Source organism: Neofelis nebulosa, chromosome 10 (genome assembly GCF_028018385.1).
Source record: "Neofelis nebulosa isolate mNeoNeb1 chromosome 10, mNeoNeb1.pri, whole genome shotgun sequence".
NCBI classification, from domain to species: Eukaryota; Metazoa; Chordata; class Mammalia; order Carnivora; family Felidae; genus Neofelis; species Neofelis nebulosa.
In genome coordinates, this window is record NC_080791.1 from 22,408,584 (window position 1) to 22,422,573 (window position 13,990).

A 13,990-nucleotide genomic window follows, 5' to 3' on the forward strand; every position below is an offset into this window, starting at 1 on the left:
CAACCATCAGTTTGCCATCAGAGTACACACCTAATGCAGCCAAACTGCATAGCGGCTTGTCCTGTTTGTTCTTGATGATCCTGACTTAAACCCATCTTGCTTAGTACCCTTTGCTTACAAAAATCTCCAACCAGATAAACCAAGGTGACCTCTATTTCGTTCTGTTGTTAGGTTTCGTAGGGTTTTAGAAGGACAAGCAACCAGGCAGGAGTATACTGGGGAGGGCAAAAAACAGGATGAGGTATCGGGAAGGACGGGATGAGGAAAGCGGTATGGGAAGCGCGTCGGGCGGTCCTGGGCTTCCTCGCACGCGGCGCGGGACGGGCGAGGCCCGGCCCACGGACTGCATTTCCCAGGCTCAGTCGCCCCGTCTGGCCCCGCCCCCTCCGCCGCTGCGGCCCCGCCCCCGCCACCCGGGGCGGCGCGGCGTGGCTCGGATCGTCTGCGCTCGGCTCGGCGCCCGCCCGACTTCCCAGCGGCCCCGTGCGGCCCGGGCATGCCCAGTTCGGGCGCAGCGGCCCCGGCCCTGGGAGCGCCCGGGCGGGAGCTGGCGGCCGGGCGTGAAGGGGCCAGGAGGAGCCGAGCCGACGCGCAGTGGGCGAGGGGCCGGGCGGCGGAGCGGCCGGGTAGGTGCAGAGTGGCCGAGCCAGGCCCCTGGCGCCGCGTAGCGGGCGCGCGGCTGGGGCCTTGCGAGGCAGGGGCGGTAAGGGCGTGCGAGGACAGGGAGGCCCCGAGCGCGGAGGTGCGGGGTTCGGGGCAGGGGCTCCTGCAGGGGACCCCTGGCAGGAAGGTTCCGGCCCGAGCGGGGTCGGGCCGGGGCGCGGGACGCTGCCCCAGGTGCGGCGCGTCTATGTTTAGCTCTGCGTGTGACCGGAGGTGAGCGTGCTCCGCACCTCGTGTACGGCTGGGTTGCGGGAGGAGACTAGTTTCCGGTCGAAATTGGCAAGGAGCTAAGGCGAAGATGCGTCTGAGCCCGTGGGTCCGGGGCAATCCGTGGAGCCCCCGTGAGACGTGAGGATGCTCATCCTTTCTGCACCTGGTGTGGGCTAGGACAGGTTCCTGCTTTCCGGGCTTGGTGGCTTAGAAATGAAAGGACAGGACTGTGCTTCAGTAGATGCTTAATAAGTTCTAATGACTGCTGAGAATCTAATGGCCGTCTGTAGATCTAGGTTCAGAAGTTGTCCATGGGATGGCTCGGGTTAAACTAATTGCAAAGCTTGAGGAAAAAGAAGTCCCGACAGAGGGTCTGAACACCAGGGTTTTGAAGATTGCAGTAGGCTTTCATTTGCTGTGATTTTGAGCAAGCCATTTAACTTCGGAGACTCAGTTCCTCCAGCTGTAAAATGATGAGAACCAGATGCATCTTCTTTCCTTCCAGCTCAGTTGTAACGTTCCTCCTGTGTGGTCTTAAATTGTGTCAAGTTCTGTTTTTCTCCATGCTTCAGTTTTTGTCAAAACGGACAATCACCAAGAATTCCTGAAGGAAGGCTGTTAGGGTCTCTGTAGAGAATTGAAGTGACTTGTCCTACCAAGGCTGCTGTTGGCCACTAGGTAACCTGCCACTTGTACGTGCAGAAACCAGGTGTTCATGGCCACGGTTCAGGTAACACAGCTGTTCTGCTGGACTAGAACTGCCGTGCTTTGTGCCCTGTGAGAAATCCAGGCTAAGTGATTGGTTTCCTTAAATTCCCAAGCTAGTTCATGTTTACTGGGATTATGTTTATATAGAAGTTACCATTTTCATGTTATACCTTGTATTCAAAAGACGAATGGAGAATTTTAAGATCCTTAATTTATAGATGAGAAAGTAGCTGGTTTGAATCCATGATAGGGGCGCCTGGGTGGCTCAGTCGGTTAAGCGTCCAACTTCGGCTCAGGTCATGATCTCGCAGTCCGTGGGTTCGAGCCCCGCGTCAGGCTCTGTGCTGACAGCTCAGAGCCTGGAGCCTGTTTCAGATTCTGTGTCTCCCTCTCTCTCTGACCCTCCCCCGTTCATGCTCTGTCTCTCTCTGTCTCAAAAATAAATAAACGTTAAAAAAAAAAAAATTAAAAAAAAGAGTGAATCCATGATAGTCTTTACAAACTAGTATCATCCTTGAACAGTTATTATTCACCTGGCAGCGAGTTATCCTGTCACTGTGAGGTGTTTTTGTTTCCAACTGGGAGTGTTAACAGAAGTTTCTTACTCTAGAAACTTCTTTATTCTGAAGTAATGGGATTTGACCTCAGGAGCAGGTGGTACATACGGTGTTGTGAAAGTTGCCTTCCTACCACTATATTCCTTGTTCTTCTGGTTCTGGGTGGCACTAATCCAGTTGGGTCAAGGTACAGTTTGAAGTGGTTATATATGTGACAAAATGTGCTGTGTTTTGAAAGTTGAGTTTATACAAGATGCTTGTGAAAGTCTCTCATAATTTTTGAAGCTAGATTTCTCATTCACCTGAGAAATACATAAAATGAAAAAGTTATAGTATTTTAAAGAATGTTTATACACATGAACTTTTTTGGCCCAGTTTATAGTCCACCGTTTCTTGCGTGCATATTAAAATTGTGTGTATAGGGGCGCCTGTGTGGCTCAGTCAGTTGAGCATCCGACTTTGGCTCAGGTCATGATTTCCCGGTTTGTGGGTTCGAGCCCCCGTCGGGCTCTGTGCTGACAGCTCAGAGCCTGGAGCCTGCTTTGGATTCTGTGTCTCCCTCTCTCTGCCCCTCCCCTGCTCATGCTCTGCCTCTGTCTCTCAACAATAAATAAATGTTAAAAAAAAAAAAAAATTGTGTGTGTATATATATATGTATATATTTAAAGTTGAAAGCAGAGGGAGGCTTATTTGGTGGTCTAGGTGGGCAGTTTCACATTGTACCTTAAGCTCACTTGTATACCAGAGGATCCTGTGCATGAATTATAGTATTTAGTAATTCTTTTAAAAAAAAATTTTTTTTTTAACTTTTTTTTTTTTTATTTTTTTTTGAGACAGGGAGAGACAGAGCATGAACAGGGGAGGGTCAGAGAGAGGGAGACACAGAATCTGAAACAGGCTCCAGGTTCTGAGCTGTCAGCACAGAGCCCGACGCGGGGCTCGAACTCACGGACCGCAAGATCATGACCTGAGCCGAAGTCGGCCGCTTAACCGACTGAGCCACCCGGGCGCCCCAGTATTTAGTAATTCTTGCTAGAACTTTCATCTTGCTCTTGTGTTTTCATTCAAGTGTTTGAGGTTATACATCAAGCATAAATAATCGCTTAGGAGGATACTGAAATGTAATTATCACTCATCAAATCCTCAAGTATTTGGGAAGTGTAGGAGGGATAGTTAGGGACTTCAAGGCCTAAGGAGGCCTGGTCCAAGAGCACATTTACCCCATATAAAAGTGAAAGAGTGGGAAGTAATTTAAAATTTGTATTGCTTCGGTCGCCTGGGTCCCCGGTCGATTGTGAGATCGACCCCACATCCAGCTCCACACTGAGCGTGGAGCCTTCTTGGAATTCTCTCTCTCCTTCTTTTCCTCTCTTCCTCTCTGCCCCTCCCCTGCTCACGTGGTTACTTTATCTGTCAAACGTGAAAAAAATGGTATTGCTTTCAGGGTTCAGCTGTTGCAGGTGTATCTTTACTTAGTTCACTGTGTTAGTATCTACGGGAGTGCTGGAATCTGCTGCACTCTGAGTAGAGATGTAAATACATGGAAAACATCATCGTGTAGAAATGTATGTGAGGTAACTTACCTGTAAGATAACTGTTTGTTGCCCCATTATGTTCCATCTGTTTCCAGGTCCTTCAGGATGAAAGATTTTGAGACGCTTCTCTCTCCTGTGTAGTTAGTAGTTTGGGTGGTGAAGAGATGGCTGACAGTGTCAAAACCTTTCTCCAGGACCTTGCCAGGGTGAGTATGTCATCGAGTAATCTCTTGATCTTTTTGCTACAGAAACCGACTAGGAAATCCTTTAGGTTTTTTGGGGGAATTTTTATTATATTTGTTGGGTTCTTCACATGCAGGTTTTCATTCTCATCCATACTACTCAGGACAGTAAGTATTGTCCTGCATCTTCCAGAAGCTTGAGAGACCTATCTAGTGCATGTCTCTAGTATTGGAACCTTGGTCAGTTTGGCTCCAGAGCCTTTTCTTTAGAAAGATTTTTAGTGGGGGTGCCTGGGGGACTCAAGTCAATTAAGCGTCCAACTGCGGCTCGAGTCATAATCTCATGGCTCATGAGCTTGAGCCCTGTGTTGGGCCCTGTAGTGACAGCTCAGAGCCTAGAGCCTGCTTGGGATTCTGTGTCTCCCTCCCTCTCTCTCTGTCCTTCCTCCACTTGTGCTCTCTCTCTCTCAAAAAATGAATAAACATTAAAATAAAGAAATGAGAAGCTTTTTATTTTGGGGGCTCCTGGGTGGCTCAGTCGTTAACCATCTGACTTTGGCTCAGGTTATGATCTCACATTCATGAGCTCGAGCCCTGCATCAGGTGAGCACGAACCCCGCTTCGGGTAAAACACGAGCCCTGCTTCGGGTGAGCCTCCTTTCTCTCTCTCTCCCTCCCTTTCTCTCTCCCTCCCTTTCTCTCTCCCTCCCTCCCTCCTTCCCTCCCTCCCTCCCTCCCTCCCTCTCTTTCTCTGCCCCTCATGGGATTATCTCTCTCTCTGCCCCTCCCTCACTTCTGCCCTCTCTCTCAAAAAAAAGGATACTGACACTTATATTTAAAAAAAAAACTTCTTATTTTGGAATAATTTTAGACTTACACAAAAGTTGCAGGATAGTACAAAGAGTTGCCCTATATCCTTCACCAGCTTCCCCTAATGTTATGTAACCTTGGTCCACTGGTCAAAATTAAACAATGAACATTGATATAATACTATTACCTAAACTACTCTATTCATATTTGCATTACAGAACCTATTTTCTCTTCATTCTACATGGTGCAGATGATGCTCTAGGAAAATGTCCCATAAAGATCTGTTTAGGACTTAATAACCCAAATTAACCAATAGCACACAGTTCCATCATAGTGGATGTCTGAGACTTAATGCCCTGGTTGTAGCCCATGTAGCTGTATTCCTGGGAGCAAGAAAGAGGCCCATTCAATTGTGGGGGGGGGGGGGGGGGGCGGGGGGGAGGATGGGGGCGGTCCTTGCTCAATGGGAGTGCTTAAAAGTTCATTACATATGACCAATGTCTAGCTCATTGAAGATGCTTAATGTGTGGGTGAATGGATGGATGAATGAGTGTAGTTTTTGGGACTGGGTGATAGGCAGTTCTGGAGGTTGTAGCACTAACAGAAAATTTTCTGCTGTTGGAGCTCTTCCAATATGGTTGGCAAGAGCTTCTGTCACTGTCTTAATAGACTTAGCCTTCTCCCCCTTCATACACTCTTTAAGGACATTTTTTTCTCCAGCTCTACCGCCATATTATCTCCGTCTTATGTGGCATGCTCTTATCCTGCAGCTGTTCACATTTTATAGTAATGATTTCTTTGTGTCTTTCTCCATCTGTGGTCATTCTAGAGACCAGTGTTTAATTTGTCCTCAGTATCACTAGAGTTTAGCACAGGATAGAGGACATACTAGAGGCATTTGATTAATACTGAAAGAATATAGGGGAGGGCAATACTGGGCTCTGTAGTCTTAAGTGTAGAGGGATTGGAAAGCCACTGTTTTGCAACCATGTTCTTCAAGCTTGGTTTGAGCAAGAATTGTCAGTGGGTACTAAATCTAGGGGAGAGAACTTGAGCAGGATACTTGCCTGGTCTCAGCCCTGTCTGCCCACCCATAGCTGATTAATTGCAAGATGAAAAGTTTGCAACCATATAGTGGAGAAAAGCTGGACAACCCCTTGACTGAGTATGTAAAATTAACATGACTCGCAAGGGCAGACAGATGTCATGTGTCTTTGGATGTAATACCGGGAAGGGCACACCAGCACTTCTGTGATATTCCTGCCCCAAAAGGGGCAACCTGGGTCTAATTGTGAGTGGACCTGAATTGAGAGAGTAGCATGAAATAACTGACCTCTGTATTTCAAAAAGAAAGACAGGCTGAAGAGCTGTTTCTGATTGAAAGAGGCTAAAGAGCCATGACAGCTAAAGGTAGTATATGATTCTGAACTGATTTCTGACACGTGAAGGGTAAACATGCCCTAGAGGGCATTGTTGGGACAAATGGAGAAACTGGAATATAGACTGTAGATTCAAGTATTTCGGTATTAAATTTCTTGAATTGGTAACTTGGGTTTATATGGAAGAATATCATTCTTGGAAATACACATTCTGATATAGGAAAAATGCATATATGTAAATAATTAATTTACCACATTTATTATTACTTCGCAAAGCTGGAGAAAGGATATTTGGAAGTTCTATTCTTACAACTCCTATAAATTTTGAATTATATCAAAAGATTAAGTCTCCCTTAAGCCATGTAGCAGAGAAATTTCAATAGTTTCCACTGTTATTTCACTTTATGTAATTTGGGAAAGTCTCCTGATGTGTATTCCTCCCTCTTTAATACAGGGAATCAAAGACTCCATCTGGGGAATTTGTACCATCTCAAAGCTCGATGCTCGGATTCAGCAAAAGAGAGAGGAGCAGCGTCGAAGAAGGGCAAGCAGTGTCCTGGCACAGAGGAGAGCCCAAAGTATAGAAAGGAAGCAAGAGAGGTAAGCAGTGGGGGCTGATGTCAGAAGATATCTGAGGGGGAGGGCGCTTCAGAAAGTGGCTGGTCCTTAGTGTAGAATGAAGACCTTATATAGTCACTCAGAGTTTCAGTACCCCCTTTGTTTTTTGTACTTTTTTTCCAAAAAAATGTTACGGGTGACTCTTTTTTTTCCCCCACGTTAAATTAAACTAGGATCTACTAATAATGCTTGTTCAGAATGTCATGGTGTTTCAGTTGGTTGTGTCTGACTCTTCAGTTTGGCTCAGGTTGTGATCTCAGGGTCGAGGGATCCAGCCGCCTCCCCCCCCCCAATCAATCAATCGATATTTTAAGAAATTAAAAAAAAGAATGCAGAGATTTATATAAACTGACATTTAAAAAATGTCATGGTGTTTTAAAAAGACAGAATGGTGAATAGAGAACTGCAAATAATAATTATAAGAATCTGTTTTCCTAGAAATATTTTTCTTTAATGTTCATGTATTTTTGAGACAGAGGGGGAGAGAGTGCACAGGAGAGAGCGCTCCCAGGCGAGTTGAGGAGGGGCAGAGCAAGAGGGAGACAGATCTCCGAAGCAGGCTCTGTGCTGAGCCCAATGCAGGGCCCGAACTCAGGAACCATGAGATCATGACCTGAGTCGAAGTCGGACGTTTAACCGCCTGACCAACTGAGCTACTCAGGAGCCCCTAAGAAATATTTTTAACCATTTCTTATTGACACTGGGAGAGCATTGAGAGAACAGTAGGTGCTAGAAAAATAATGGTAACCAACAAAAGGTAATGGTGAGTGAGTGAATGAATGTTGATTTGGAAATGGCCTGTGTGCCATATTAGCTGAATGCATGTGGTCTTTTCCAGTGAGCCGCGTATCGTTAGTAGAATTTTCCAGTGCTGCGCTTGGAATGGTGGAGTGTTCTGGGTGAGTTCTTTTTCCTCAAATGCCAGGTGCCTTACAAGCATCTTCAGATTGTTGCTCTTTTAATAGCTTTCAATTCTTTTCTTGAAACTGAGACAAGTAGCTTTTACCTACTGATACATGCTTAAACCATAACTGGGAATCTGTGCTTCTCAATGATTTTATTTCCACTCACAGAACACTTGTATGTAAATGTCAGGGATAGCCCTGAATATACATTTTATTTTTAAAAAAACGACTCATTCACAAGTTTTAATGTTAGCGGTAACAGTTTCTCTTGACATGGGGCATTTTGGAGAAGAGCAACTATCAGAAGGGAAAGGCAGAAGGACAAGAGCAAGGTTATCCTTGCACCTGGTCTTATCATTCTACTAGAATTGATGACTATTGAAAACCCACACCAGAATATGTTGCCTAGAGTTAACTGAGAGCCAACACGGGCGTAAGTGAAATTTGAGTACTTTGAAGAACGGGTAGTGAGATTTTTTTTTTGGGACTTGGAATTCCATGTAATCCAACTTGTCTTAATCCAAACATTTCACAGATGTTTTTGGATGTTTGCTTAATAAAATATTACTATGTATTTAGTATGTGCCTGTATTTTGGTCTGAATATTATTAAAATGTTTGTCTGTGTCCCTAAGATCCTCTGTTTTTACAAGCAATGTCAGGTTTGTACCTTAGAGAAGGACTAGGCTATAGAAACGGGTCCAGTTTTGGTGCCTCTTCAGGGCTCCTTGAAAAGGCACCTCCATCTGGAAAATGACACTGAAACTTGGAACTCTTTTTAAAGAAGAGCTTTTAATGTTTACTTTATTCTTTCCTTTAGTTAAGTCTCCTCTTGTTTTATCGAGTGTTTATTCCTGTACTCCAGTCAGTAACAGCCCAAATTATTGGTAAGTATATGCATTGCTGTGTGCTGCGTGCCTGGGGCGGAGGTACAAGGGATTGTCCCTGTCTCCCTCAGTTTACCAAACACTTCCCTGTTCCAGGAGCTTTAGCTGTTTTTAGCTCAAGCCTGTCAACAACCCTTTGAGTGGGTACTGTTACCAACATCATTTTCGTGGATGAGAAAATGGAAGTTAGTTACCCGAGGTTAAACTATTAGTAAGGGGCCGAGCTGGGATTTAAACCCAGGTAGTTTCCTTTATACTGTGTACTGTCAAAGGTCTGTGATGTGTCAGTCAGCACCCGGTAAGCGGGTCTGTCTCAAGGTAAGCAGCACATATCTAGGACTACTCCAGTGAGAGCTGTGGCTAGAATTTGATGTGTCTACGAAGAGGAAAACTATCTGAAGTAGTCATGGTCGTGTGCTGGAAAGAAGCACAGGGTGTGTGTGTGTGTGTGTGTGTGTGTGTGTGTGTGTGTGGTGAGGGAGAATAGTCACCAACTAGGGGGTTCCATATTCGGTCTTTTTTGTTTTTCATTTCTCCAGTTACAGTGACAACTCTCTTTTCCCCTTTCTTAGGTGATCCATCACTACATGGAGATGTTTGGTCGTGGCTGGAATTCTTCCTTACATCCATTTTCAGTGCTCTTTGGGTACTTCCTCTGTTTGTGCTTAGCAAAGTTGTCAATGCCATTTGGTTTCAGGTAGGTCCAGGAGAGAATGGAGTCTGGGTGCTGCCGCATGATGGGTTGGTGGGTGGCAGGTTTTAGCCTGTGAGTGGTGGCTATGCAGGAACGATTTCATAGCCTTAACCTTTGTTGGTCATGCAGCCAGTGGTGATTTTTGTGCTCTTGTAAAAAAAAATGGAATTATTGTCTCAGTCGCAAAAGCATCTCATGGCCAGATGTCCGGGGGCTTTTCTTACCTGGCGGATCTAATGGTAGATCAGTGGCCTTAGCTTTGGGAATGGATAGTGAAGCCATCTTATTCATGTTTTGGTGAGCTGCTTTCTCTGTTACAGGACATAGCTGACCTAGCATTTGAGGTGTCAGGGAGGAAGCCTCACCCATTCCCTAGTGTCAGCAAAATAATTGCTGACATGCTCTTCAACCTTTTGCTGCAGGCTCTTTTCCTCATCCAGGTGAGACTGGCCTTCTGGGTACATGGGCAAATTTTGAAAAAGGATTCACCAGAGGGAGCTTCACAAAGACAGGGTGTTGCATTTATACAGGGGCAGATAAGCTTTATGGGAGGTAATGCTTTTTAAATAATTTTTTCACAGAAATAAATAGAGAATTTAAAAATCCTAAAATGATAAGCAACACGAACTTAACAGCTCTTCCTTGCTCATGGGCATTGTCCACTCTCCTGCTGTTGAGACCCTTACGGAGCATCTGTGAGGCTATCTAGGCAGAGGGGGAGGACTCAGTGGCAGGTGAATAGTGTTAGTTCTCTGAAGTGTTGGAATTAAGATTCTCCATATTTGTTCTTCAGGGGATGTTTGTGAGTCTCTTTCCCATCCACCTTGTTGGTCAACTGGTTAGTCTTCTGCATATGTCCCTTCTCTACTCACTGTACTGCTTTGAATATCGTTGGTTCAATAAAGGTGAGTCTGTGTAAAGAAACTGAGAAGTAGGATGTCCAGTCCAGAAGTGCTGCGAAGCAGACTTCTTAAACTGTTCAATACTTAGGCCATTGGCAAACCATCTTTGGAAGGAAGTAGCCTCTTTGGCAAGAGAGAATTTTCACTTAAGGGTTTTTTTTTTTTTTTAACATTTTATTTATTTTTGAGACAGAGAGAGACAGAGCATGAATGGGGGAGGGGCAGAGAGAGAGGGAGACACAGAATCGGAAGCAGGCTCCAGGCTCCGAGCCATCAGCCCAGAGCCCGACGCGGGGCTCGAACTCACGGACCGCGAGATCGTGACCTGAGCTGAAGTCGGACGCTTAACCGACTGAGCCACCCAGGCGCCCCTCACTTAAGGGGTTTTAACCCTTAACTTTGATGCTGGGGGATATGGCAATGTAACATTGTCTTTATGCCGCTTAATTTGATGTAGCTCTGACTGAGCCATGCGATAGCGTAAAAGAGCATGCATTATTCTGAATTAGATAAATTATTTGATGTCAGTGCTTTCATATTCTTTTGGGGATGTTTTAAAAGACCTTGGCATATCTGTCTGGGTGTCCCATGTTTGGAAGAGGTTAATTGATTTCTAGAGAATGGCTGCCCTTTTATTTGATACCTTTGTTCAGGACTCATCATGACAAAGGATGCTGATGAGGTAATTCATGATTCTTAGCAGCTTTGAAATTGTGATTGTTGAACTGAAAAGCTTTGCACAGAAGCCTTACCATATTCAAACGATTCCAATTTGTATGCTTTTTTTTTAACTGTTCTACATGACATATCTGTACCTAAAACTGAGACCTCAAATAATTTGTCTACGTAGTCATTTGACTAAAAGGAAATAAGCGATCTAATTGTATCAGCTCTCTTGTTTTAGGAATTGAGATGCATCAGCGGTTGTCAAACATAGAAAGGAATTGGCCTTACTACTTTGGATTTGGTTTGCCCTTGGCTTTCCTCACAGCAATGCAGTCCTCATATATTATCAGGTAATTTGACCTGAGGGACTTGATGGGGACTAGTAAAAATAAAGACTCATTGTAGGGAGCACCTTCCGTATACCTGCTCCTGTGGTAGGCATTTTCCATTCTTACTTGGCTGTCCGGTCTGCAGACTTTTTCTCCTTGACAGATAGTCAGATGTTTGTCAGCATTAAAATCTAGCCTGCATGATTCTATATGCCATACATACCCTTTTATGTTGCCTCCTGGAGCAGTGTTAAAAGTAGCTGGTGCTTAGGAAAAAAAAAAAATTTGGAGATGTTTGAAACATTAAGATTTCATCAAGCCATGATGTTAGCTCTGGAGGCAAGGGAACTTTGGGCTTCTAATATCCCTTCCAAAGTCTTGGCTGTCATGAAGGTGACTCTTTCCCTTCTGTTTACAGTGGCTGCCTCTTCTCCATCCTCTTTCCTCTATTCATTATCAGCGCCAATGAAGCAAAGACCCCTGGCAAAGCATAGTAAGTATTAGCCAGTGTTGGCTAAAATGTAGTAACTAATGTAAGCTATCTGTCTGTGTAAAGGATCAGGGCTATAACATCACAATTATAGGAATGAGACTTTTTAAAAAATAGCCTCTTACATTGTAGGAAAACATTAATACATACTATGATGAGAGAAAAACACTTGTGGAATGGATTCGCCAATTTTTCCCAGGCATATATGCACATTACATTACAAAGAATTACACATATTCTTAAAATTTAACAGTTCACTGAACATAAGGCACTTGTAAACACCTATGGGTAAGTCCATTTTTGTAAAAATGGCCAACTTTTTATAGTGGGCTATGTGATCTGGCTACATGAGTTTATTGATAGTAAAAGTACTGTGAATCTTCAGCAATAATAATAACACTCCTGAAGTTTAAAAAAAAAAAAAGTTTAATCTTTGATCAGTTTTGCTGAAGTCAGTGAGGATACGTGTATTAAACATTTCGGATCTGCTTTGGGTGTTGGCTCATTCTTGCTCACTGGAATTGCAGGCTCTGTAATTGGCTGTCCCCTGAAACTCTTGAAAATGGAGCACATGTAGTATTTGATGTCTTCAGACATGGCTTGATGTTTATACTCTGAAGTCAGCCATAGACAAGTATTCCTCAAATCAGAATTAACCTGAAATGTAACTTTATTTCTCGAAGCCTGACACTCCCAGTGGCGATTCTGTCGTACTCGTGACCGCATCAGACCCAGTGCATTCTTTGGTTGCTGCCTGTTAACCCATGTGTCTAGTGTCTGTCCTTCCTTGATCAAATTTCAGTTCTCCTATTTTCCCCTATGTCATTTAAAAATGTTTAACCTAAATTTTTAAAAATTTTAAAAATAAGCTGTCAAGTAGTGAAAACACGAAGTTTGAGCAGCTCGGGATCTAACAAGTCGGGTCTCTTGCCTTTCAGCCTTTTCCAGTTGCGCCTCTTCTCTTTGGTGGTTTTCCTAAGCAACAGACTTTTCCACAAGACGGTCTACCTGCAGTCTGCCCTGAGTAGCTCAACCTCTGCCGAGAAATTCCCTTCACCGCATCCGTCTCCTGCCAAACTGAAGGCTGCTGCAGGCCACTGAGTCGCCTGCCACCCAGAGGGGATGGGCGGGATCAGAAGGGGGCTGTAGGAGCTCCTTTCCTTGTCACCTCCTCTGCCAGAGAAGGCAGGACCCGCTCTGCCAAGGGCCCGCTGCATACTCCCTTCTCTCTGAGGAATTGGGATTTGTGTCTCTGGTGCACATAAGGCAGAATCTTCCTGACACCAGTATGTGGATTTCTAACATCGGTGGGTCTGAATGGACCACAGGTTTTTCTGCAGCTCTTTTCTAGCACTTGCCAGCCCCCGTGCCTGAACTGATTTGAATACTTTTTTTTCTCCCTGTGCCATTTACCCTCCCAACTCCCCTTCCTGCCTTCCACCACCCTCTGGATGAATGGATTTTGTAATTCTAGCTGTTGTATTTTGTGGACCTGTTACTTTTTTGTTGTTTTTCTGTGAAGCACATATATTGGATGTGGGAGGCAAAGGAGCATCTCATTTGCTCCGGGTCACTCCCTTTATAGCCATCACTGTCTTGTTTCTTGTAACTCAGGTTAGATTTTGGTCTCTCTTGCTCCACTGCAAAAAAACAAGCCCGAAGAGATGGGACAGGAGGAAAGACCTCACAGCCAGATCTGCTGGGTCTTGAGGAGTGATTTTCTTCCCCTTGAAGGGGAAAAGCTTTTTTTCCACTGGTACACCGAAAGTTCCCCAGCTGTAGGGAAGTACCAGTTTCGGACAAGTGCCACACAACACCGAATGCTCAGAGAACCTGCACTTTTAACTCTGGAGGTCCGAAGTGTGCTGCTGGCCGCTGCCGGGTCTGTCTGGAATTTCAAAGGAATCCTGGGTGCTGCAGATAGGAACTGAAGGGGTAAATTTATTAAACCCATTAAGCCTGTGATTGGTTGGTGTTTTCCTGTCATTTTAAAGAGACTAAATATGGGGGAGGGGGGCAGATGTCAAAACACTTGTCCGATTTTAAAATGTCACAATTAAACGTGAGCTGGTTTCCCACAAGTGTGTAATGGTTGGATTTTCAAAAGTCATCACCTTGTGAAACGTTAAAAAATGTTAAGTGGAACACATGACTTTGCCTTGGATAATTTGGTTGTGGTTTTGAGAGATTAGTCCTAAAAAATGTTCCCTAAGAAAGTGCGGAGTGTGTGATTATAATCATGTTTACATCTTGTGAAAGAATTGGGAACTGTTTATTTTAAAGTCTGTATGTATCTGTGTCTCCTGCATATTCAGGAAGGGTGGGAGAGGCTTTTAGGTTTCAGTGTATTGAACGTTTGCATTTGGCAAGAGGTTAGACATTTGGTTAACAGAAACGTTTATTACGTACAAGACAGTAAGGATGTAAAATTCATTGCTGAGAGACATAAAAGCAAG

The 13,990-nt window shown here is 44.5% G+C and overlaps 1 protein-coding gene across 1 annotated transcript; it reads left to right on the top strand.

The window, feature by feature from the left end:
• Positions 1 to 427: 427 nt before the first annotated feature.
• On the top strand, positions 428 to 13,615 carry EI24 (EI24 autophagy associated transmembrane protein). Its single transcript, XM_058687226.1, has 11 exons — positions 428 to 626; positions 3,769 to 3,879; positions 6,499 to 6,644; positions 7,501 to 7,561; positions 8,387 to 8,453; positions 9,026 to 9,150; positions 9,468 to 9,587; positions 9,941 to 10,052; positions 10,954 to 11,065; positions 11,463 to 11,537; positions 12,473 to 13,615. Exons 2-11 carry the CDS (start codon positions 3,838 to 3,840, stop codon positions 12,633 to 12,635), a joined length of 1,023 nt encoding a protein of 340 aa, XP_058543209.1. The 5' UTR covers positions 428 to 626; positions 3,769 to 3,837; the 3' UTR covers positions 12,636 to 13,615.
• The last annotated feature ends 375 nt before the right edge of the window (positions 13,616 to 13,990 follow it).

Excerpts from the sequence above, each read along its gene's own strand:
- EI24 (XM_058687226.1), top strand. The coding sequence starts at position 3,838 with ATGGCTGACAGTGTCAAAACCTTTCTCCAGGACCTTGCCAGG. Across the intron at positions 6,645-7,500 it reads ATAGAAAGGAAGCAAGAGAG|TGAGCCGCGTATCGTTAGTA; the intron begins GTAAGCAGTGGG and ends GGTCTTTTCCAG. Across the intron at positions 8,454-9,025 it reads AGTAACAGCCCAAATTATTG|GTGATCCATCACTACATGGA; the intron begins GTAAGTATATGC and ends CCCCTTTCTTAG.